At 38.1% G+C, this 27011-nt stretch overlaps 1 protein-coding gene across 1 annotated transcript; it reads left to right on the top strand.

The window, feature by feature from the left end:
- Positions 1–1162: 1162 nt before the first annotated feature.
- LOC6054231 lies at positions 1163–27011 on the top strand. Its single transcript, XM_038258353.1, has 7 exons — positions 1163–1462; positions 23494–23527; positions 23768–24003; positions 24135–24271; positions 25333–25865; positions 25927–26186; positions 26248–27011. The coding sequence occupies exons 1-7, from the start codon at positions 1379–1381 to the stop codon at positions 26344–26346; spliced, it is 1383 nt and encodes a 460-aa protein (XP_038114281.1). The 5' UTR covers positions 1163–1378; the 3' UTR covers positions 26347–27011.

The following is a 27011-nucleotide window of genomic DNA, read 5'->3' as shown; positions in this document are numbered from 1 at the left end:
TCCGGGAAACGGAAGCGAATTTCCAAAATCGGGTTAAAGCATCTTGTAGTGTTTGTTAAGTATAGCAAAACGTCATCATTAACTCATTTTCGACCAAAATGGTCTATGTCACAAGATAGCACACAGCTGACGAGCAATCAAAATTGTATGAGTGAGCCAATGACCCAAAATTTCTTCTTTGGTCATAGGCCCCTACAAAGTTTGAGCCAAATCAAATAATACAAATAAAATCAATTTCGGGCTTTGATGGAGAATTGCTCAGAATTTTTCGATTTTTTAGTTTAGTTACAATCTTTTGCTTCAGTAATGTGGATATGATGATGGTTTATTTCTCTACAGAAAATACTCAAACCTTGAGACCCAGTTTCGAATAAAAATCAATTTGCTAAATTTCCTCTCCCAGGCTGGATTCTCTCGCCATCAAGCTTTCCCGTTGATCCTTCAGTGCGTTCCCATGCAGCCACCAATTATAACGTTTCCGAATTACCGCCGGTAACCTAATTCCGTAACCACGCAGAATCCCACTACTTCCCCCATATGTGAACTGAAAACTCATTTCCAGAAAGTGTAAGTGTGAGCGCACACACACACACGCGCGCGCACACATTAACGCTAATCGATCTTTCAACACCGCAACATTTCGGGGGTTCCACCGGGAAATGAAGAAATTTCGAACAAACAGGTGTTTACACGCGAACGTGCGCACAAAACAGTTAAAACGAAAACGACACCAGTATAGAAGCCAGGTTGCAGAGAGGTGAGACCCCAGAAGACCCCGTGATTAAGTGCAATTATCACCACCGGAGCCAACACACGCGAAAGAACTTTTGTGTACGCCCGCAGGGGGGTTGGGTGGCAAGTAGTGTGGTCCAACATTAACAGCTAATTTCCAAATTTGTTTTTTTTTGTGTTTAGAAGGTCATTTTGAACACTTTTTGTTCTACATTATTTAACTTATCTTGTTTCGTGTTTTTAAACTTGATTGTTTGTTTCCGTTAAACGAAAAAAAACAACAATTAAATTGCCACAGATGTTTCACACTAGTATAGTTGAAGCAAAAACGACGAGCAAACATAAACACCACAGCTTGAAAACGAGATGCTGTCCACTTTGTAACGAGCTAATTTTAATGTGAGTTTTTCTTTGTTCTTTTAGATATTCTCTTTTTCTTCAAACTACCAACAAACGGCAAATCTTCAAATTAGCAGCGAAATTAAACAAGGACCCCAACTGCCAAGTGAGCGGAGCCTTGAGGCGATCGACGCTCTCATCGGGAGGGGCCGGCTTATTCCTGCTTATTCTTCCCCTTTTCATCGAACACCGGGAGTAGAACCGAACTGTGCACGTGGGCATCGTCGTGTCCCACACCGCGGAGAAGATGCGGCCAAGCAGCAGGATGGCGCGCAGCAGCAGCACCAGAACCGCCCAGCTGTTGGTGGTCGCCACGGTGGCCTTTTCAACGGTAAGTACCTTGTAGAAGCGCAACTAGTCACGGTTATTGGGTGTTGTGCTTTGTGTTCGATGAGCATTGTGCACAAAAGAGTTCAACGTGCGGAAGCAATGAACCCCGCTGGGTTTTTTTTATCAGCGATTTGCTGGGATTTGTTCTAGGCTGAAGTTCCAAAGAACGGTCGAACGCCGAAGTTTATTTTTAAACATTTTTTTCCTTTAAAATGGGCGAGAAGTCTAACCTACCAACCAATTTTCAATTTTTGTTAAATTCCAATGTACAGCACTGCAATACTTGGGATATTTTAAAACCTAACATTTCAAGGGACATAAACATCAGAAAAAAATATTTGCAATGACCTTACTTGCTAGTAGATTTACACAAAAAAAAATGATGGTAATATTCATCAGGAAATGGTGACAGATTTTGTGTCTAAAAAAATGATTAATTTTACCCCAAAAAATGATGAATTTTCATCAGTTTTCGATGAATATTCATTAGGTTCACATTTTACACATTTGTTATGTAATATTACTCAAAAAAGAGGTAATATTCAACCTACCAAATTTTCAACATTCCAAAATTCTACTTTTTTCTGTGTATCCATTACTAATCCAGTTACTTTATGTTAACATTATATTTGTGAGTTTGTTTCAGCTGTTGAGTTACACATATTGAATTTTGATTATCAAAATTAAAAATGAAACTGTTATTGAGCAATTCCAGCACAAATCTGGAATTATTCTGGTACTTTTTTACTCAACCCTCTCGGATTTCAACGAAACTTTGTGCACATATCACCCTAGGCTTATATAAGCCATTTTTGTGTATATGGAGCCAGTTGCACTCGAAAATGACATTTGACGTAAGTTATTTAAATATTGAGCAATTCTCTGAGTTTTCGGTCATTAGATTTTTTTTTGTATTTTTTAATCCGGCTGAAACTTTTTTGGTGCCTTCGGTATGCCCAAAGAAGCCAATTTGCATCATTAGTTTGTCCATATAATTTTCCATACAAATTTGGCAGCTGTCCATACAAAAATGATATGTGAAAATTCTAAAATCTGTATCTTTTGAAGGAATTTTTTGATCGAGTTGGTGTCTTCGGCAAAGTTGTAGGTATGGATATGGACTACACTGAAAAAAAATGATACACGGTAAAAAAAAATTTGGTAATTTTTTATTTAACTTTTTGTCACTAAAACTTGATTTGCAAAAAAACACTATTTTTAATTTTTTTTATTATTTGATATGTTTTAGAGGACATAAAATGCCAACTTTTCAGAAATTTCCAGAATGCGCAAAAAATCTTTGACCGAGTTATGATTTTTTGAATCAATACTGATTTTTTCAAAAAATCGAAATATCGGTCGCAAAAATTTTTCAACTTCATTTTTCGATGTAAAATCGAAATTGCAATCAAAAAGTACTTTAGTGATTTTTTGATAAAGAGCACCGTTTTCAAGTTATAGCCATTTTTAGGTAACTTTTTTGAAAATAGTCGCAGTTTTTCATTTTTAAAATTAGTGCCCATGTTTGCCCACCTTTGAAAAAATATTTTTGAAAAGCTGAGAAAATTCTCTATATTTTGCTTTATTGAACTTTGTTGATGCGACCCATAGTTGCTGAGATATTGCTATGCAAAGGCTAAAAACAGGAAAATTGATGTTTTCTAAGTCTCACCCAAACAACCCACCATTTTCTAATGTCGATATCTCAGCAACTATAGGTCCGATTTACAATGTTAAAACATGAAACATTCGTGAAATTTTCCGATCTTTTCGAAAAAAATATTTTCAAAAATTTAAAATCAAGACTAACATTTTAAACGGGCCAAACATTCAATATTACGCCCATAACATTTTAAACGGGCCAAACATTCAATATTACGCCCATTTGAAATGTTAGTCTTGATTTTAAATTTTTGAAAATATTTTTTTCGAAAAGATCGGAAAATTTCACGAATGTTTCATGTTTTAACATTGTAAATCGGACCTAAAGTTGCTGAGATATCGACATTAGAAAATGTTGGGTTGTTTTGGTGAGACTTAGAAAACATCAATTTTCCTGTTTTTTAGCCTTTGCATAGCAATATCTCAGCAACTATGGGTCGCATCAACAAAGTTCAATGAAGCAAAATATAGAGAATTTTCTCAGCTTTTCAAAAATATTTTTTTCAAAGGTGGGCAAACATGGGCACTAATTATAAAAAATGAAAAACTGCGACAATTTTCAAAGTTACCTAAAAATGGCTATAACTTGAAAACGGTGCACTTTATCAAAATTCACTAAAGTACTTTTTGATTGCAAATTCGATTTTACATCGAAAAATGAAATTGAAAAATTTTGCGACCGATATTTCGATTTTTGAAAAATCAGTATTGATTCAAAAATCATAACTCGGTCAAAGATTTTTGCCCATTCTGGAAATTTCTGAAAAGTTGGCATTTTATGTCCTCTAAAACATACCAAAAATAAAAAAATAAAAATAGTGTTTTTGCAAATCAAGTTTTAGTGACAAAAGTTAAATAAAAAATCACCAAAATTTTTTTACCGTGTAACATTTTTTTTCAGTGTAGTCCATATCCATACCTTCAACTTTGCCGAAGACACCAACTCGATCAAAAAATTCCTTCAAAAGATACAGATTTTAGAATTTTCACATATCATTTTTGTATGAACAGCTGCCAAATTTGTATGGAAAATTATATGGACTAACTAATGATGCAAAATGGCTTCTTTGGGCATACCGAAGGCACCAAAGAAGTTTCAGCCGGATTAAAAAATACAAAAATTAAAATTAAAGAAAAAAGACCGATTCCGTAGAGAACTGCTCTATTGTTTTATTTCGTAATTTAAGAATTACTGCATCTCGAAGCCGTTGCATCGTATCAAAAAGAGATCAAAAACAAACGTGTAAGAAATTGGACGGGCTCTCTGAAAAAATACACTGAAAGAAAAATATATGCCACTTCTATGTGATTTTTCAATTTTAAAGCTTAAAAGTTAAATTTTAAAACGATGTCACGATTTTTTCTGTTCAAAAAATTGAAGAAATAGCGCAAGATATTACAAGAAGACTCACAAAAAAAAGTGTGTCTCTCAATAAAAAATACAAAAATCATTTACTAAAGCTGTTTTTTTTTATTTTTCCAAACGTTAAAATTTCTTATGAGAAATTGGACGAGCTCTCCGGTAAAAATATTTTCGAGACTGAAAAATCGAGTCAATCACTTTTCACTTTTCAAAAACCCGATTCAATCCCACCAGGGGTGAGATAGATTAGAGTATTAAAATGATATGTTTTCCAAAAGAAATTGAAAACGTAATTTTCACCGAAAGAATATTTTTAATCGTACATAATCAAACATAGCAAGCTTCCCATGCGCCAGTGACGAAGTACGCCGCGGTTTTGGTTTTCTAGTTTTAGTGCCGCACAGTGCAGGGAACCTTGCCATTCAGCATCTCGTCAGTTGTGTGCTATCTTGTGACAACGACCATTTAGTACTTTTCGAGAAAATCGATTTTTAAAGTTTGTTGGTGAATAATTTCAAAACTATGAATGATAGAGCCAAACTTTTTAAAGCAATCGGTTTGTTTACTATCGCTTAACAAACGCTCCAAGTTTCAACTAATTTGGTTAAACCAGTTAAAAGATACAATAAATAATGTAAACAAAAATCTGAAAAGCACGTTTCACAAGTGTGTTTCGAAAGTAAAATTGTACTACGTGTCACAAGTATGCACAGAATTCCCATACAAACTAAAATATGCTCAAACCAATGGTTTAATCGACTTTATCAGAATATTTTTATAAACAAAAGATTGCATTGCCTTTAGAAAATATGTGTGTAAATTTGTGAAAAACAAGAAAAAAATTCCACATTTTCCAACAACATGAATGACGTGTCACAAGTGTGCACAATCATTTTGATGATAAATTGGTCTACGTCACAAGTGTGTATTGCGATATCCGGGAATCGGAAGCGTGTTACCAAAATCGGGTTAAAGCATCTTGTAGTGTTTGTTAAGTATAGCAAAACGTCATCATTAACTCATTTTCGACCAAAATGGTCTATGTCACAAGATAGCACACAGCTGACGATCTACGAAAGTGAGAGAGTCAGAGATAGCTATTTTTACAACCGCACCAGGCTAAGGCTAAGGTTACCAGGTGGGCTTTTACCTTTTTAGGGATTTTTTCTGGATTTTTTTGGTAGGTTAATCAAACGGCTTTAACTCCAGAACTAAATGATGAATCCAAATGAAAATTTGGGAGGTTGTAGAGCTCGAAAAATGCATTTTTTGAGACAAATAAAAGATATGAAAAATATTGAACATATTTTCATTTGGAAACTATGTATTTTGTTGAAAAGTCTGGCCACATCCGAAAACAGATGGATATTTCAAAATTTGAGCGGCAACTCGCCCAGGTTCAGCACACTAGCTTTCATCTGCATTCAGAAGAATTAAAATCGGATTCAGGGGAACTGAGAACAACGCGACACAAAATTTGGCAAAATTTTACCACACACGAACATCACTCGATCTCCACGGAATTTATTTTCTCAAAATTCGAGGGTTGAAGATAGACGATGTCAAGATGAATTGATAGAGTGTCGAAAATCGATGCAGTGAGATTTTTAGCGATTTTTTCCGAATAAAATTCATGCTGAATCGTCATATTTATGAACATGAAAATGATGTCCAGCCATAAAGTAAAACCTAGACCTTTCTTTAGTGAGAAAGGCAAAGACAGTCTTCGTTAATGATTTTTGTATTTGTTTAGGAGAGACATACCATTCTGCAGCCGTGAGTCTTTTTAGTATTTTCGTTTCAGTGTATTTTTTTATAAAGCTCTTCCAATTTCCTACAAGTTTGCTTTTGATCCCTTTTTGATCCGATGTAATGCGCCATGGCTTCGAGATGAAGTAATATTTAAATTACGAAACACAAAAATGTTAAAATAACTTACGCTCTTATCAAATATCATTTTCAAGTGAAACTGACTCCATATACACAAAAATGGCTTATACTATAAGGTGTACAAAGTTTCATTGAAATCAGAGAGGGTCGGGTAAAAGTACCAGAAAAAATCCTGATTTGAGGTAGCATTGCTCTATTACAATTTGTTTGAATAAAATTAATTTGCGCAAAGTAAATTAAAAAAAACAGCTGCTTAAAACTTAGGCACTGGAGAGAAAAAAAGAAAAAATTTGTTTAATTTGGGTCATAAAAATAAAATGTTTTTTACTGTGACCATTAACAACCTACAGAAGCAATTTTCAAGTAATTTATAAGCTGTTAAGTGGAGCATTTTTATGCTACGTTAACATTTGATGTGGTCTAAACGTGCTTTCCACGAAGTTCATCCAGAATCCGCGGCCACGCGGCTCTAGTCCACTCAAAATTGGGTCAAACGCGATATTATTACCCACGCTCACGTTCACGGTTCTAATGGTTGCGTTTATTCGCCATTGTGCAATTCGAAAAATATATATTCCATGCTTGCTTGCGTACAATGTCTCTCTATCTCTCTGGGGCGGCCAGCTTTAAAGAGCATATATTTTACCTGTTGATATGCAGTTCGCACAAAACTACACACTGATAGCCCCTCTTGTACAGAAGTTATGTTTTGATATCTCGCTTGCGTGTGTTTTCTTGTGAACAGTTCCAACTGCTGTTAGTAAATTTAAACATAGCGAATATTTTAGAACCATTCCTCTTTCCTGATTTCTTTGAAAAAAAAAATTGGATTCTCTGGAATGTTACAAAAAAAGATGTAATCTTAAGTCAAATTATTTATAAGTAAATTATCAAAACAAAACAACGGGTATCTGCTCTCATTTAAAACCTTCTTAACGAGAAACCTGTCTGCCTTCCAATAAACCAATTCCGTGCCGAAAATGAGTGGAGTGGCCTACCTTCTCGTTTGTGGCAATTGATCCAATAATGAACAGAAGATCGTAATAATACACTTCACATTTAAATTAACGGCCGCGAGCGCGCGGTAGGCAAATTGTTTCACCTATTTGCTTATTTCAGCGGTTTCCACTTTGGGGCGAAATTGAAAAATCGTTTCTCCTCCTCCAGTTTAAGCCGAGGAATGCTTCACCGTGCGAAGAATAATGAGAGGAACATGTTCCCCGCAAGTGAGAGTGAAGTTTATGTTCACTTTTATGCTGCTCTGCAAGTAGATCAGTTTCGCTTTGGCCCTAATTGAGCGCTGCGGAATCCCCCAGGAGATATACATCTCAAAAGAATCGCAACATATCCGCTGGACGGATCTTTTTTCTCCTTTGCAGACCACCTCGGCAGCATTCGCAAGTCGTGTAATTTAATGGAATTGAGCCATCCTCTAATTAGTATCTCTTTTACCTTCTCTATTCACCTCACCACTGCAGAGATTGTATTAGATATTTACCGCTCAATTGCATAATTACTGCAATCACTGGAGTGAGCATAGACTTTGGCTGTACAGTGAAGGGACAAGATTTACGAACCTCTCGTGTGATGAAACCGAACAATTTCGCAGATTGTTGAGCCGCGTGCCAACCCAAGTGTTACTAACGAATTTAGTTGGTCTTCTTATCAGCTCCAGAAGAGCCCTCGCGCAACCTGTAAAATCGATCACCAGAAACTTAGGTAACGTCTTCTTTCTACATAAAGCACGCAAAGCTTTGAAGCAAATTCCAATTACACGTAAAGCCACACTGCAGTTCAGTACTGACGGCAGAGGAGTTGTCAATGCTACCAATTTAGCTAACGGAAGCCCCGGCCCGGCCTAGTGGAAGTAAGACAAAACGGTTGCGGTTGCTAAAAGGCTGTCATTACGTGCACATTGCACAGCAACTGCACTTGGAACGGCCCTGAAGACCTGAAAATAAGAATGCAAGCGGCAATGTGCGGTTTCGGGGGAAAAATGGACCAACATAGCAGCAGTGGCGGAGTGAGGGACCATCATGAGACTGTTGCAATTGCCGGTCTGGTACTGAGTCAGTAAGACAGTGCAACGGGTGACATCGTTTTGTGACTGCGCCTCCAGCGGTAATATGGACGGATTATGTGACGGGAGTTGCGGTGTACGGTATGCTATACATAGATTGTGCTGCAAAGTGCTTGCCAATTTATCTGGTGATCTGCGGTGATGATGCAATTGGAATAAAGTGTTGGTTGTCTGGAGATTCTAGAGATTGACTCATTTAAGATGATTGTTGAGGCCCTCAACCTGTTCGTACCAATTCGGCACGGATCGACTAGTGTACGCATTCAGTTTCCTTTTATGTTTGAGTTTATTATATTATATATAAAATTTGAAAAAAGGCAAATGTACAGATGCTGAAAAGATTCACAGTTGACTCAACATCAAAAACACATTGTATTGTTTCTAATAAAAACCTCAAATTTAAATGCGATTAATTGAGCCTCTGATTGGTACCAAGTCATTAAATGTAAATTTGAATAGGAATGCCTCATGTTTCCACTTCAATATAGAACAATTAAATGTACAGTTGATCTCTTATTTTCCATATAAATTTTATAATTTGTGTTTCCATAAATTTTGCAGATTTTCGACCATTGTTTTAATATACTTTTTAAATGGGTTTTTAAAGCGTCCAATTTCCCGTGGTTACAAAATTCCTGGGAAACGAGAAATTTTCGCAGGAATTCCCGGAAAATTTCAAATTTATCGAAAATGATTCTGATACTGGTTTTGCCTTCCTCACTGAGGTAAGGCTATAATTCTGCTCTATAAATGAACTTGTTAAAGCTCGAAGACCCACCTCATGTATACATATCGACTCAGAATCGAAAACTGAACAAATGTCTGTGTGTGTGTATCCGGATCCATCATCCGACCCATCGATGGTTAGGTAATCAAGAGACCGTTCTAATGCGTCCACAACATTGAAGATCTGGCAACCCTGTCTCGAGTTATAGCCACTTAAGTGATATTTATGTACTTTTTTGAAGCCGGATCTCAATTAAATGTATGCAAACGATGTCAGGATCCATCGTTCGACCCATCGTTGGTTAGATAATCGAGAGACCTTTCCAACGAACTAACACCATTGAAGATCTGGCAACCCTGCCTCGAGTTATGACCACCTAAGTGATATTTATGTACTTTTTTTAAGCCGAATCTCAATTAAATGTATGCAAACAATGTCTGGATCCATCACCCGACCCATCGTTGGTTAAGTAATCAAGAGATCTGTCAACGAACTCACAACATTGAAGATTTGGCAACCCTGTCTCATGTTGTGACCACCTAAGTGATATTTATGTACTTTTTTTTAAGCCGAATCTCAATTAAATGTATGCAAACAATGTCTGGATCCATCACCCGACCCATCGTTGGTTAAGTAATCGAGAGACCTTTCAATGAACTCACAACATTGAAGATTTGGCAACCCTGTCTCGAGTTATGACCACCTAAGTGATATGTTTGTACTTTTTTTAAGCCGGATCTCAATTAAATGTATGCAAACGATGTCCAGATCCATCACCCGACCTATCGTTGGTTAAGTAATCAAGAGACATTTCCAACGAGCTCACAACATTGAAGATTTGGCAACCTTGTCTCAAGTTATGACCACTTAAGTGATATTTTTGTACTTTTGTTAAGCCGGATCTCAATTAAATGTATGCAAACGATGTCCAGATCCATCACCCGACCCATCGTTGATTTGAGAGACCTTTCCAATGAAAACACAACTTTGGAGATCTGGCAACCCTGTCTCGAGTTATAACCACTCAATTAATATTTATGTACTTCTTTGAAGCTGGATCTCAATTAAATGTATGCAAACGATGTCCGGATCCATCACCCGACACATCGTTGGTTAGGTAATCGAGAGACCTTTCCAACGAGTCCACAACATTGATAATCTGGCAACCCTGTCTCGAGATATGACCACTTAAGTTATGAGAAGTATTATGTGTTTATCAAAGTGTTTGGACAGTGAGTAAAATTAATTCATGCTCCACATCCATAAAATTGTTTTCAAATTTGTCTCTGTGACCAGTTTGAGAGAATATAAATACACCCAAAGGAAAAATATATATCAAAATCTGCAACAGTGGATTTGCTGCAGAAAATGTTAAATTTTCAAACAGTTTTTGCAGCATGCTCATAGCTCATTTTTGCCCGCGTGTAAACATGTCAGCGATCTGCAGTTCTCACCAACACATATAATGCTGGCGCGTCCCTTAGCAACACTCCAGAGAGAAGCTTATGTTGGTGCATGTCCCTCACATTTCATCAAGCGTCCATGGCGTGGTGGTAGCGTGTCGGATCAATAACCAAGAAGTTGATGGTTCAATCCTCGTTCTGTTTAGATTTTTTTCTCCAATACAATCAATCAGCCGTCGGTAATGTCGATAATTGTCGGTAACGGGCAAAAATGTCATACCCCTATATCGCAAAAAATGCATGAGGACAGATTTCATGCAGATTCTGACATACTTTCATGCCGCCATGCATCACAATAATGCGACTGCCAGTTGGGTGTAACATTGGCACATAAAATTGAAATGAAAACAAAAATCATACAAAAAATATGTTTTTGATGGCAAAGAACGCGGTAAACAAAAACTAAAATAAACTAGATTATTATCATGGCCGGAAAAGGTTAGTACCTACCTCATTTACAAATGATATAACACCAATTATCCTTAAAAACGGTTACCAAAAATAAAATATTACATTTTTATTCCAAAGCATACAGTGCTGGTTCCTCTCTAACAAATAAGCAATATCTATTCCCAGTTGTGAAAGCTTCAGAAAAAAAGTTATCTGAAATGAATCTTAACATGAATCAGACGAACTTATAAGTTCAATTTGAACAGTAATCTAGCAAGTCTTTTTTTTAATTTTGCTTGCTCTTGTTACTGCCTTAGTTAGGATTATGATGCAACACACAACTGAAAGGAACTCCAAAACTCTTTTATGAATTGCAGTAGAACTGATTGTATCTTGATTATTCACCAAAAAACCGGAATTGAATTGAATATGAACTGTCAATTGAATTAAATCATATTAAGTTCTCTCACTAATTTCTTTAGAAAATTATATTATAATTTTTTTTCCGGGGAATCCCGTGGATTTGGACACTCTCAGTTTTACTTTTAAAAGGCTTTCCATGTGACCCATTTGTAATTGCATTTTGGAAGTCTCAATAAACTCTAATTACCTACTCTAAGTCACATATAAAGAAGATACTCTAATATACATACAGCCATCCCTCATATTCGGAACAGTTTACAGATCGGCCAATGTTCAAAACATCATAGCAAATCGATAATTGAATTTAATGATTCGCTTTTACCTTCATTTGGAAGCTTTTCATGCGATCTTTCGAATTCTGTATCGAACAACTGCAAATTTTGACTTTTATATCAAGTTTTTGAAGAAAAACTTTGACCCTTGAAATCCACAAATTCGGAACACTTTTTTCTTACGGAAACTTTGGTTCTCTCCATGAGTACATCATTTTTACAAAATAATGACTTCACGCACTGATTTTTTTTGTGAAAATATCAGTTAATTTCAGGTGTTCCACAATTGTGGGAGGCACAATAACATCCCACAATTATGGAACAGGCAATTTGGAGGCAGTGTTTTACTGCTCTGGATAAAATAGTCTTGAGATGAGGTTTTTTGTTCAAAAAGAACTACTTTTACTAGTGAAAAAGCAAGAGAATGTCCAAATCAAGGTCCTAAAAATAACAGGGTCGACAGAAAAGCTGCATTTGGCATGTTAAAAAGTGTTCCGAATTTGTGGGTGTTACGCATATGTGGATGACTGTACAAAGAAGACAATTTTTTTATATGATTTTTTGGGTGTAATTTTTTGCTCGGAAGTTTTTTTGCGGTAAGTTTTTTTTTTATTAATCACACATTAACTATAAATTTTGAAAATCGTTTTATCTTTTAATGCCTCATCACAATCTGGAAAAAATAGGCTCCTCAAATGCCCAACCGGCATCAAAAAGAAAAAGTTCAAGATGGTATGTCAGAGACATAACCGAAAGACATAGGACCAAAGAATTTGAATGTGTTGTTGGATTGCTAGTGAAATCTGGAATAAGATTATTTTATTTTGTTTCATAGATTTGTCGGCAAAATTGTCATAAATGTTCTCCCAAGGTGAACCTTCCATGAGGGCACCGGCAACTCCAGGTTGTGGCCACTACTGTCGAAATGGCCATTATTATGTTCAGTATCAAAAACCATGAATTTTGATACCCATATTGCCACAACTCGTACGTTTCTGTAAATGTCCCCCCAAGCCCCGGGGGAACCTTCTTTGAGGGCACCGGCCACTCCAGGTTGTGGCCACTACTGTCGAAATGGCCATTATTATGTTCAGTATCAAAAACCATGAATTTTGATACCCATATTGCCACAACTCGTATGTTTCTGTAAATGTCCCCCCAAGCCCCGGGGGAACCTTCTTTGAGGGCACCGGCCACTCCAGGTTGGGGCCACTACTGTCGAAATGGCCATTATTATGTTCAGTATCAAAAACCATGAATTTTGATACCCATATTGCCACAACTCGTATGGTTCTGTAAATGTCCCCCAGGCCCCGGGGAACCTTCTTTGAGGGTACCGGCCACTCCAGGTTGTGGCCACTACTGTCGAAATGGCCATTATTATGTTCAGTATCAAAAACCATGAATTTTGATACCCATATTGCCACAACTCGTATGGTTCTGTAAATGTCCCCCCAAGCCCCGGGGGAACCTTCTTTGAGGGCACCGGCCACTCCAGGTTGGGGCCACTACTGTCGAAATGGCCATTATTATGTTCAGTATCAAAAACCATGAATTTTGATACCCATATTGCCACAACTCGTATGGTTCTGTAAATGTCCCCCCGGGCCCCGAGGGAACCTTCTTTGAGGGCACCGGCCACTCCAGGTTGTGGCCACTACTGTCGAAATGGCCATTATTATGTTCAGTATCAAAAACCATGAATTTTGATACCCATATTGCCACAACTCGTATGTTTCTGTAAATGTCCCCCCAAGCCCCGGGGGAACCTTCTTTGAGGGCACCGACCACTCCAGGTTGGGGCCACTACTGTCGAAATGGCCATTATTATGTTCAGTATCAAAAACCATGAATTTTGATACCCATATTGCCACAACTCGTATGGTTCTGTAAATGTCCCCCCGGGCCCCGAGGGAACCTTCTTTGAGGGCACCGGCCACTCCAGGTTGTGGCCACTACTGTCGAAATGGCCATTATTATGTTCAGTATCAAAAAGCATGAGTTTTGATACCCATATTGCCACAACTCGTATGGTTCTGTAAAAGTTCCCCCAGGCCCCGGGGGAACCTACTTCGTGGGTACCGGCCACTCCAGGTTTTTTCCACCACCAATTCAAAATTTTTCATGAGAACCGCCGCATCATAGTGGCTTCAACGCGGTCCACTTCGCTCGAATTTCCTCCTTCTGCTGCTGGTGATTCTTCCTTCTGGTTGCTGGTCCTCTTCTTCTATTGGCCGCTGCTGCTGCTGCTACTCCGCGCCGGCCCGACGTGCACAGTTCGAGTGCTCGTTCCAAAGTGACTTGCTTTTGCGAAATTTTTTGCTTAAATAGCGGCAGAGCCGGAGAACGGCACAAAAGGGGCGCGGTCTCGAATGCATACGCTCGCTCTGATTAGTCATCTGTCCGATTTGTACTGAAAAATTACACATTTTGATTGCATATTTTAAGTGCTTTAACTATGTTTAGCCAAACTATCTATGTAGTTAAACAATAGCTGAAGTCTTCCTCTTTCGATTGGTGGTCCAACCGTCTGTATTGATTCACAGGGAAAAAAGATATAAGCGTTCAAAATGTCCCCTTTTTTAACGCTTAAATGTGACGCTTTGGATCGAATTTCTGAACTGGCCCCCCAATATAGTAAGTAGAGACATAGTCCTATGTCAAAAAAGAAATTGAAATTGAAAATTCGGCTATTATGCCAAGTTCAATATTCCGAACAAAACGATTTAAAAAGATCGTCAAGGAAAATTTTCTCATAAGAATGTATGGGTAATGGTTTGGTTGCATTGGAATATCTTCTACCATCCACAACCCAACGAGCAACTTCTTGTTGCTTCCTCCAACAATTATGACGATTGACAGCCCGCACAGGTACAAATTGGCTTAGCCACGTGCGCACTGGCGCGATGTAATTGTGTCGGGAAAAGTCCACAAATGTGACATTTTCCAGTGAAGGAAGTGAAAGAGAAATTGTGACAAGAAAAGTTTCCTCCCGCGCCCGAGGGACTGGACCACAATGAAATTCAAGGAATGTAGGTTTTGTGAAAAGAAAGAAAAAAAAAACAAAATCGTTGCAGTGCGCTGACAGACAGATGACACACGTGTGTAATGGGACGGTATAAGGCCAGTTTTTGCACTGGTTGGTCCGAATTTAGGTCAGCGTGGTTTAACTGAAGCGGCACGTAATAAAGTTTGGATGAACCTTTCATGCTAATCCAGATTTGTTGTTCTTGGTTTTATCAGTATTTTTTCACGCATAATTTAATAATCAACCGCAAAGTGTAGGTCACTTAACATCTTTGCCGAAAAGCGCTACTGCTGCCATGTTTTTTCTGCCTTTAATTATTACGTTGTAGAATTAAACATGCATGCAGCATATTCACACACTAACGAGTCACCTCCTCCTCCTGAACTTGATAATAGCTCTTCCACGAAAAACAACCTCCTGAACTAATTTTAAGCCCAGTTTTTTTGTAGCCACTCTCTGTATGGTAATAACCACGTTGCCCTGACTGTTCTTTCACGCTTTTTTTTTATCTGTGCGTAATCATGTTTCCCATGCATATTATGGCTTATAATGTTGTTATACGAATAGGAGCGGCTTTTACGGTCGCTATGAAAGCAGGTATGGGCGATGGGAGTTTTTTTTTTTCAAATGTTGTTGGAGAAAATATGCCCGAGATTTGTTTGTAAATTGTTACTTTAAATGACAACCTTCCGGTTTTCAATACATATATGTATATATATTTTTTTTCGTTAAAATTCCATCAACTATTTTTACTTTTGACTTTTGAGCAATTTTCTACGAAATCGGCAAATTTCAACTATTTTTATGTATTTTTTGATTGGCTGAGAGCCTTTATTTGCGCATTCGCATTCGCATTCGCATGGAGGTGGTGATCTTAGCGGGTTGCAGACTGGATTTCGTCATGTATATGTGATAATTGTCTAGCCCAGGTTGCTTAGAAATTGTTTAAATTGATGAAATTGATTGGCTGAGAGCCTTTATTATGGTCAAAGAAGCCATTTAACCCATACAAGTCTCGATCGAGAAATTAAAAGTGAGAGTGTGTGCGTGCAACATGGAGTTAAACTATTCAAAGTGCTATGGTAATCTTCACAGCAACTTCACAGAAAGTTTAACTCCATGTTGCACACACTCTCACTTTTAATTTCTCGATACAATTTTGGCAGCTGTCCATACATAAATAGGCAGTGAATGACATAAATGTTAAAGCTGCCTGAAATAAATTAACTACCACCACCCTTCATAAACGGTACGTAAATATTTGTAAACTTATAACTTTTGAAGCAATTTTCTGATCAATTTGGTGTCTTCGGTCAAGTTGTAGTTATTAATGAGGACTGTTCAGAAAAAAATAATTACACGAAAAAATGTTGCCGATTTTTAATTAACTTTTAAGTTTTTTCACAAAAAAAACTTAATTTAGCAAAATTGGTACTTTTTGGTTTTCGTGATTTTTAATATGTTTTAGGACCCGCAATTTTTGAGCCATATAGAAGTATTGTCAAAAATTTTGCCGCCGAGTCATGATTTTTTGAAAATTTCATGCATCAACATTTTTGGCCGCACTGCTTTATGTATATTTGAATTTGCAATCGAAAAGTACAGATTTTTTTCATAAATTGCCTCGATTACATAGATATATGCTTGATTTTAGTGAAATATTTGCAGTTTTTCTATTTTAAAAATAGTGAGTGATCAGTTCTGATTTTTTTTATGTTTAGGAAATTTGCAATATAATTATCTAATAGACATTGAAAATTGGACCTCTGGTTGCGGAGCTACAGCCAGGGTTACCAGGTCTGGACAGAAAAAAAATCTGGCAAAAAATCTGGCAAAATCTGGAAAGCCACTTTTCTCAAAGTAATAAGCAATTTTGTGTTCAAAAACAGTGTATTTTCACTTTTTGTACATTATAGATTCACAAAATAAACAAAATACATCAATAAAACAATGTGTGGAAGAAATAGAAAATATTTTTTTAGCAATTCCGTCGTGAAACTACACTGAAAAAAACCAATTCTCGAAATCGTGAATTAAATTCACGAATGCGAGAACCACGAATGAATATATTCACGTTTATGGTGCAAATTCCTTCGTGGTTCTCACATTCGTGAACTTAATTCACGATTACGAGAATTGATTTTTTTCTGTGTACTTACTTTTCCTGTCATTCTAGAACGACGAAATAGCCTACTTTTCTGTACCAAAAATAACAAAATCAAATAGCAACACTTTTCAAAATTAATGCTGAAAAGTTCTACTTTTCAGCACTGAAATGGGTGCTGAAAAGTTGAACTTTTTAGCACTTTTTTCGAAAAGTTACACTTTTCAACATTTTTTTGATTTTTAACGATGTATCGACAACATACATGAAAATTTGACTTAAAATTTCACTCAATAGGTGTTTGTCGGAATTGCAAAAAATGTTGTATGGAACTCGATACAAAACTTGATTTTTTCAGCACTCTTCGTATTTATCCAACTTGGTGAACCTCGTTGGATAAATGCACGACTCGTGCTAATAAAATCCTCTTTTTGCAACTTGTTGCATAAACTACTATTTTCAAATCGGCACTCAAAAAATCTGGCAATGCCAGATTTATCTGGCAACCTGGCACCCCTGGCTACAGCGGCTAAAGAATTTTTTTCCATTTTCCAAAACCGACATCTCAACAACTAATGGTTTGAATTTCATTCGTGAAATTTGTCGTTCTTTTTGAAAACCATATCTGGAGTTTTTTTTTGAAAAGGTCCAATAAACCAAATTTACAGTTTTTACTTTTTGAGTGTTTTTTAATACCCCTGACTCAAGGCGGTTTCAAAAACACCCAAAATGCAAAAACTGGAAATTTGGTTTATTGGACCTTTAAAAAAAACTCCAGATATCTTTATTTTATTTAATCAAGAATAACATTTCGAAAGGGCCCATACTAATCTACATTCTAATTTGACTATCAAAGGGACCCTGACAAAAAAAATAGAAAATAGATTAGTGTAAGCTAAATATTCAATATTACGCGAAATGTTAGTCTTGATTTAAACAAATTTAAAATATTGTATTTGATATTGACGGTAAAGTTCATGCCTTAAAAACGATCTATAAGATCATGACAAAACTGAACTAAAATGCATAAACTTTAAGGACAACCCGTTTCAATTTCAAAACCTGTGCGAGCGGGGGAGAGAGGTATGCTTTTCCGCGTGCATATATTTGGTGTGCAGATATTATTTGCACAGTCGCAAAATGTGGTGCGATATTCCAAGACATTCGATTTGGGATTATTTTTATCAAAATTACACATAAGGTTTTAAACCTCTGCGTTTTTCGTTACTTAACTGCAAAATCGTGAATCGTGACTTTTTAAGAGAAATGTATTTTACTTTTCGGATCTACAATAACCCAAAAAGCCGCGGGTTATCGTCTCCCCTCGTATTAATATTTACACGCAAGATCCTCCTTTGTCCTGCCCGTGTGGATCAATCGGACCGCGCACTGAACTCACAATCCAGAGGTCGCCAGTTCTCGAATCCCGCGGTGGGCGCTCTAAAATTCTTTGTGTAAATATGGGTATTCGGCGCCGTCGCTCCGTGCCATACTTTCATATACTTAGAAGCCCAGGGCGGCGATGTCCTTGTAGATAAAAGGAAGACACTAGTGGTTGGTACTAGCAATGGTGGTCGACAGCTATAAAGTCAACTTTGTTTTTTTTCGTCTGTAATTACTCTTAGCTTTAAGAAAAATTTAATAACAAAAGCCGACTCGGTCATAACCAGGTCCCAGTACCGAAAAGGAACTATTAAAACTAAATTTATGAAAATAATAACCCAAAAATGTAATTTTATCATTTGAAATTAATATCTAATAAAAAATCCAGCCGCAATTTGAACAGTGCTTATAATGCCAGGAGACTAGACATATTTCCCATATGTTTAAAAAACAACATCTTTTCGCATTGATTTGAAACTTGACCTCATTTTTTTTTGTTTGCCTTTACGTAAACTATTCAAACATTTGCTACGAACTTGTCTTTAAAAAAACCATTAATTTCTGCTTTGTTACGACTCATATTGATGAATCGATATTCAATTGCTCATCATGTTTTTCACAACCATCATGAAAAAAGCACCTGAACCATGCCAGCCCGATGCGTGATCTGGTTATGTTGCGTTTCCCTTTTTTTTCTTGCCATTTTTGCACTCTCGCCATCCTCATCTATCGCGCATCGAATGACTTTGACGGCGATAACGCACCATGATCCATGTTTTTCCAGTTCAGTTCAGCGAAAGTGTGTCAATTGGCTGGCACAAGACCGCATCACCGACCAGACCCAGACCCGCCAGCATAGTTCAGGGAAAAGGGGCAACTCTTCTCCACTTTTCATCTGCACCTCCCTTTTTATCGAGATCGATGCAAGAGCCCCCCAAAACATAACAACATAACATGCACTACACGTGCTTGTTTTGGGCCTAACGGCCACGAACCGCTTCAAGGCTTCCTCCACTCATGTCGGTATAGCTGCCTGATCTCCGCCCGATATCTGGCATTAAAATCTCAAACAAACAATTAGAACAATTACCGCCCAATAAAACCCCCCAACCCCCCCGGCGAAACTGAGAAGAGAGAAAGCCGGTAATAAAAATAACCTGGAAGCGTTTATAAATTAGCAAGTGGCCGTGAATGGGCGATAGAGATGTGGAAAATTCTCGTTGAAAACACTCAAAATTGTTCCGGTACGGCAAGTGGAAAATGCTTTATAGTTGAGGCTCTTTGAAAAATGTTTGAGGTGAAGTGATCTTCTTTCATAGAGAATAAAATCACTTCATATAGGAGGGAGTTATTAAATTTAATGATAAATTTAATGTTTGTCAATTTTGTGTTATTTCCATTTTTAAATCCTCTCTTCGGTTAATGCTACGCAGTAAGCCTGGCCTCTTTGAAGATATAATAGCATTTCGCCGGTTCTCGAAAGAATTGCAAGTAATATTTAATTAATTGAAATTGTTCCGTCAAAACCAGACCCTGACCTAAAATACTCAAATTTAGCGATTCACGCAGTCTGAACTCTTTCCCGAGAAACACACATGCATGATGATGATCCACCAACCTGACCAACTGAACAATACCCAATTTGCGGCCACCAGCACCGATTATGCAATTATTCTACCGATTCCGGTGCCGCGGTGCTTGTTGCTGTGGCGCGCTGCTTCCGCTAGTTTCTTCGCCAGATGCCGAAAGGTGTGGGGTGGAATGCAAACCCCTTCTTGTTCGAAAGGAAAACCCCAATGTTTTCGATACTGATCAGCTAGAAAAGTCCGCCAGAAAAGTAGGCGGTGAGTGCGGTGTGAAAATTGTTATTCATGTTTTCTCGCTTTCGCCTGCCGGTCATCGGTTTATGCTTATTTTGCTATATGTTGATGGTTCACGTTTTGAACTGGATTCGGTATGTTTTTAAAAAGAAAAATTGTTAACATTTTAAAATCATTGGAGCATAATTGACATATTTGACTCATTGTGATATGTTTTACCCAGTAATTTATTTTTTTGGGTATTTACGGATAAAACATGGAGGTAGGACAAGAAGGTTCTAAATATTAATAACAATGAAAAGAGTCTTAAATTTTTAAATATATATGTTCAGTTAAAGATTATAAGTTGGGTAAATTAGGTTTATCAAAGCAAGTTTGATTTTCTAACTTCCCTCAACAAGTATTATTTATTACAATCATTATTTTTCATCAAAGAATATTCATATAATGATATAGAGAAATGCCTTTCAAATATAATGCAATATGGAGCTATTCATGTTAGAGGTCTTAAATCATTAAATTAATTCAAATTTATTTGTACGAAAAATTTACAAATAAACGTACGATTTCATCTAAATTTACATTTGGCTAATATCAAAGAGTCTGCCAACTCACCCCTGATCCGATCTCTGATCCACAATCCAAGGTCCATTTTCGTTACGGTGAGGCGGTACGACAGCTACATTTTGCTGGATTTTAACTAAGACACGTTTTGCCTTCGACAAAAGACCCGGGGGTCGTTAATGTGGATGGTTGGATTTTTTTTTTTACGTTTTGCCTTCCTCACCTTACTGAGGAAAGGCTATAAAATCACTCGAAAAATGAACTTTTTGATTAGACCTCTTAGACCTACCGTCATCTATACATATCGACTCAGAATCACCAGCTGAGCAAATGTCTGTGTGTTTGGCTGTATGTAGACATGGGTACCAAATCAATGTGACTGGAATATCTCGTCACTAGCTGAACCGTATTGGCCTCATTCGATTTGTCTTGGGGTCCCATAAGTCCCTATTGAAATTTATAAAATTTAGTGAAGCACATCAAAAGTTATACTCAAAAACTGCTGCATATAAATATCAAAAATCAATCATCAAACCATCCACATTAACAACCCCGGGTCTTTTGTGGTCTCTATTGCAAGTTTATGCTCGAACCTAGGAGTCCGAAGGCTTGAATGGGGAGAGCACCCAAACCTCTTTCTACTCCAAGGAACCTTCCACCCCAGTGTTTGAACTGACGACCTTCGGATTGCGAGTCCAACCGCCGCCAGCGATTCCACCGGAGTAGGCTTATATGACTTATATGACTTATCTATCTAAAATTACAAGCAGCATAAAAAATGGTCTGAATTTACATAACCTCAAATGGTCGGGTCTGATCGCCACAAATTTCCGTGTAGAGGGATGCCATTTTCCTCAAAGCCGGTGTCTGTATAATCTTGACAAAAGTCTGTAGGTAGTCTGTTTTGTGTAAATTTGAACGCCCATTTCGATGGCGTACTAAAAATTCCGAAAATAACGTATTTTTCATAAAAATGAAAAAAAAAGTTCTAAAATCGTTGCCCTTTCCCGTAACTCAACTGTTAAAAATCGAGAGACAGGTCATTTTATGGGAAACTTAATAGTTTTTTCTATCGAATCTGCAAGAAGCAAGGGAGGACATTTTTCATTTAGATCAAATTTTTTTAGTTGAAAAAATCTTATTATTTTGCAACTTTTTAGAGTGTACCAAAAGGGCGTCCCAAAAAAATGAAAAGTTGCCAAAACCTTGGTGCTCACCCCTAGTATTATATATGGATGTCAGGAACAATGTTTCCAAACAACAAAAATGGTTTAGAACTCGTCACTTTTTGTTCACTAAAATGCAAATATCTCGGCTTTGCGTGAACATAAATTGAATGTCAAAAAATTTCGTACAAGTTGAGTGCGTTAGTTTTGGCAGGATTTTTTTGTTTGGCTCATTTTGTGGAACGATTTTTGGCATTTTTTCGCTAATAAATACATTTTTTTTTCTCTCAAAAACGCCCTGCCATACGCAAACACATGCTTTTATAGACTTTTGTCTGTACAGGAATTTGTTCAGAGGACATAAAACTATAACTTAAAGCCCCAGATGATCAAATTTTATTGACTTTAGTATGTTTGATGGGTGCATTTCTTAAACAATACTCGAAAAGGCACTTTTTCCTTCAAGCTCAGCGCGCGAATTGTAAACCATTTTTGCGAATTTTTTGTTGTATGAAAACATAGTTCCTGACATCCTAATCTATCATTCTAGGTGTAAGCACCAAGACTTTGTCAATTTTTAAGGTTCAAGATTTTACAAAGTTGTAAAACAGACAAAAATAAAAAATATGATGGATAAACATAAGGGATTCGCTTGAATTCTTGACGAGTTATCAGATTTTTACGAAAAGTTTTTTGAAAAAGTGTTGATTTTAACCAATTTTAATCAGTTTTTCAAAGTTTATCCTTAAAAACCCAAAGCCTTTAAAGTATTTTTTTTCAAAAATTTCAGCAAATTTGGCATAAGAATGACCTTTTGAAAGTTTTTACATTGCTGAAATGAGAAATTTCGTTATAAGGGACCAATATGACCCCCAAGTCCCCAAGAGCAAAATTTCAAATTGAACCACATTGTGTAAATCTAAATACAATTATTTGGATTTTAAAGTCTTTAAAAAGCTATTTTCCAAGTTATTATTCCTCTACTTTTCTGTAAATTTTGACAAAAAAGGGTAAAAACCTAAAAAGCAAAATTATTGTTGTAATCTGCAAAATAAATAAAAACTTAACGAATTTTTTACCATCTCTAAAAACGTAAGTAACTAAAAATATATTAATTAGTGTACCGCCACTATAAATTCATATTCAAAAATATTTTAGAATGATTTTAAAACAACACAGCAATAACTTTTTTCAACAGAATTTGCTGCTATCACTTCGAATCATTTGTCCATGAGGCATGCCCTTTTTGACAAGTTTGCGTCAAATTTACTGAGCAAAGTCTTAAAATCACTCGAAAAAGGAACTTTAAAAAATAGAGACCCACCTTCACGTATACATATCGATTATCTCGGCACTGAACCGATTTTGGCCGGGTTGGTGTCATTCAACCCGTCTTGGGGTCCCTATTGAACATAATGTTATATTATAAAAAAAATAAACTTAAAAGTTTAAAAAAGTATTTACAAAATTTATCCTAAAATAGCGATTAAAACATTTCAGGAATTATGAAGATCCGATAATTCTATCAAAAATGTTGCATGGTTATCGGCTCCAAACCTATTTCCTCGATTTAAAAACATGATCGATTCTTCCTCAACTTTCATGGTCCCTCATTACGCTATTATTTAAGCAAATTAATTTGATTTTTGCCTTTTGTTAGCGCATCATTAACTTATTTTCTCTCTTTCTTCTTTCAGCTACTTCCACTGGCCAGGGCACAAGACTACGATGGTAAGAGCGCGATGAAATTTCATAATTGAGCAATCCTTCTAATATGTTAAGTACCCCGTGAAACAAAAAAAAAGCTTGAATAAGCGCCAAGGTTTCAACGCGTAAACTCTACAACCTGTTGCCTGGTTATTCAAATCTTATAATTATTTTATTGCCGCACGTTTACGGCGGCGAGGGCCCTCCCAAGGTGGCCACCACCGCTAACTTCTGCTTTTTTTTTTGTTGTTCTGTCCGTTCCAGTGACTGACATCCAGTGTTCGTTCGCGTCCCAGGGCTCCAACCTGGGTGACATCATAACGGCCAAGCTGAAGAAGCCGATCGGCTTCAAGGGGGCGCCCCTGTTTGCGGATGACCGCGCCGTCAACCCGGAGGCCGACCCAGCCTGCTCGATCCGGCAGGACCGGAAAGACGCGGCCGAGCTTAGCTATGACCTCAAGATCACCGACTTCTCACGCTGCGGCGTGCTGAAGAGGAATGTAAGAATTTGGTGTGCTTGGTTTAATTTGCGGGACTTTTTATTTGAGTGACCCAGATTCTCCAAAAGTCGGTTTCGGGGACATTTTTATCCCACTTACGTACACTTTTTCCCACCCATTTACACACGCAGGGTTTCGTCCACGTGCGCATCTGGTTCCCGCAGTTCCCATCGGTGGTGATGCAGTCCGACCAGGAGCTGATCATCATGTGCAAGCCGCCAGAGCCCACGGTTATCCAGAATAAGGCCGCTGGATTTGCGGGCAGCTTGTAAGTAGCGATCGTAGTGCGGTGCCAATCTTCGAAAGAAACATTTGAAATGTTTATTTCGTGCTTGCCATTTCATTAGGGCACATAACTTATTTAGGCTAGAGTGTGTCCCTTTCACACCTTATGTAAACTGTCATTTGAGTGAAAGGGATACACTATTGTTTACAAAAGTTATGTGCCCTTTTGAAATGTTAGACTCCATTTATGAAAAAACGAATGATTAGAACTGGTCATAAAAACGATTTTAAAAAGTGCGCATTTATTTCACAGATTTTACGAATCGAATTTTCATTGAGCTTGACTTGGCTTATGATTCGTCCATACAAGCTTTCATTTTTCGTAGAACCCTGTGCGAAGGGTAATTTAAACACCTGATCACAAATCACAAACAAATTGTAAAACAAAATGCATTTACTTTTCTAAAATTTAAAAGAGAGTTTAAACAAACGTTAGAAAGTCAGTTTCCAACATTTTGTCATGATTTCGTATAAAAATGTACCTATACAGAGCATATCCGGGGATTAAACATCAGAGCTTGAGCAGGATAGCAGTTTTCCCAAAAAAAATCAAATCAAAATCAAACCATCCACATTAACGACCCCCGGGTCTTTTGTGGTCTCTATTGCAAGTTTCTGCTCGAACCTAGGAGTCCGAAGGCTTGAATGGGGAGAGCACCCAAACCTCTTTTTACTCCAAGGAACCTTCCACCCCAGTGTTTGAACTGACGACCTTTGGATTGCGAGTCCAACCGCCGCCAGCGATTCCACCGGAGTAGGCTTGGTTTGGTGTGTTGTTTGTACTTATGGCATGGAGACAACTCCTACACCTGGAATGACTAAACGGCCTAACAACCAAGGCCGGGACCGACATTTTACTTCCTCATCCGATGGAAGGTTGCAGCAGATGGGAATCGAACCCAGAATCATCCGCTTACAAAGCGGACAGCGTATAACCATTCGGCCACGCACTGCCACAACAGTTTTCCCATAATTCCTTTATAAATGACCGAGAGCTCATGCGCGTATGAGCTAACGTGCGCTTCAAACATAACCTCATTTCAGTCCCCATGGAGCACGTGTTTCCGGTGTGGTCGAAGAAACCCCCGGACGGCTAGAGTACGAAGTGGCCCTGTACAAGGAGGCACCCCCGATTGCGCGCATCGCCGGACTGAAAAACCACTCGTCCAACTCGCTGCCATCGGTGACCAACAACGAAGTTCCGGTCGATCAGGCCGTCCCCATCGGCACCAAACTGCAGCTGCGAGCTCGCATCAGCGCCCAAAGCGTATGGAAGTACGTCAAGCTACTGGAGGTGACCGTTTCGCCCGATCCCGATGATCCGCACGCTTCCGGCTCGGTTTCGCTGGTCCGCGAGGGCTGTCGCAACCGGGACTTTGCCTCGATCATTCCCCACCAGCCCGCTCGCTATCGTGACAAACCGAACGAGGTGTTCCTCGATTTTGAGGCGTTTTTACTTAGCTCAATGAAGGAACGAAGCACTCTGTGGATCCACTCCCAAATCAAGGCCTGTATGGACGCGATGGACTGCCAACCCGACTTTTGTCTGGACCTGTATGAACCCACCAAGCGGAAGGGTAACCTAAATGAAAAATTTTTAGTTGCCTTAATTTTGTTACAATTAATCTCGATCCACAGGACTCGGCAGACGTCGTCGCTCGGCGGGAGAGGTCGCGTACGGCAACCTGCTGTCGATGATCGGCCACGATCGATTCAAGAGGGCCTCCGGTACGCAAAACACCACCGAGTTCACCAAGTTTAACGAGAACATTGAGTACACCGTCATCATGCCAGGCCAGTACGACGATCTGCGATACCAGGAGGTTCCGGACCAGTGCAAGAACTTTGTCATGATCTCGGGACTGCTGGCCGGTCTGTTGGCTCTGTCGACTGTTATTGTAAGTCGATCAAAGATCATCAAGTTTGAACTAGCTTTTCTCAACTCTCATCTAATTGCAGACTTGCGGACTGGCTACCAAAATGCAGGGCAGCGGAAAGAAGTCCTCCATCGATGAACTCAACGTGAAGGGATATTCCGGCCGAGCGATGGTCCAGTAAGGCGTGGTGTGGTTAGAAGTATTTGAAACACAAATAGTATTGGATCGTTTAAAAAAAAAGACTATTTACAATGATCAAAGAAGCTTGCTAGTTCTAGATTGCAACATCTCTAAGAACACTGTAAATTTAAGAAGCTAGACAAAACAAATACTTAGCGCGTAAGATGTAGAGAGACTTAGTCTTTAGGTAAATCGAAATCCACGCTGCATCGCCGCTGCAGAATAAGCCCAACTTTTAAGAATCATTCGCTCTGCACGCACCGAGAGCTGCACAGCGCAAAACCTTGCCTTGAAAAGTGGGGCTTACCGGTGGCGCTAGCAGGACCCAAAAAATAAAACCCGCGTTTAGGCAAGCAACCCCGCGAAAAAAAACGGAACGTTAGATACGTGCCCTTCATTGTCACGACGTAGACTGCATTTTCATTAGATTAGAAAACGACGGAAAAAGGAAACGGAAGGAGTATGTAAGAAATCGTAATTTATTCTGGAATGCATTTATTGCTATTACTGCTATTTATTTATGAGCTAGCGATTTTTTTTTGTAGATTATTTTAACAGACGCGACGTGTAGTGTTTAAGTTTGCATTCCAAACCAGCATGCTTTCGTTATTAGCGTGAATGTACAGTGATTTTATCGAATAAAATAAATAGTTGAGTTAAAACCCA

Source organism: Culex quinquefasciatus, chromosome 2 (genome assembly GCF_015732765.1).
Source record: "Culex quinquefasciatus strain JHB chromosome 2, VPISU_Cqui_1.0_pri_paternal, whole genome shotgun sequence".
Lineage (NCBI taxonomy): Eukaryota > Metazoa > Arthropoda > Insecta > Diptera > Culicidae > Culex > Culex quinquefasciatus.
The sequence above is the reverse complement of the archived record's forward strand: the minus strand, read 5'-3'. Positions and strand labels throughout refer to the sequence as shown.

What these genes read in the sequence shown, in the direction of transcription:
- LOC6054231 (XM_038258353.1), top strand. Translation starts at nt 1,379, where the DNA reads ATGCGGCCAAGCAGCAGGATGGCGCGCAGCAGCAGCACCAGAACCGCC. An exon ending in CAGGGCACAAGACTACGATG is followed by an intron (nt 23,528 to 23,767) that starts GTAAGAGCGCGA and finishes TGTCCGTTCCAG; the next exon opens with TGACTGACATCCAGTGTTCG. An exon ending in GCTGGATTTGCGGGCAGCTT is followed by an intron (nt 24,272 to 25,332) that starts GTAAGTAGCGAT and finishes ACCTCATTTCAG; the next exon opens with TCCCCATGGAGCACGTGTTT.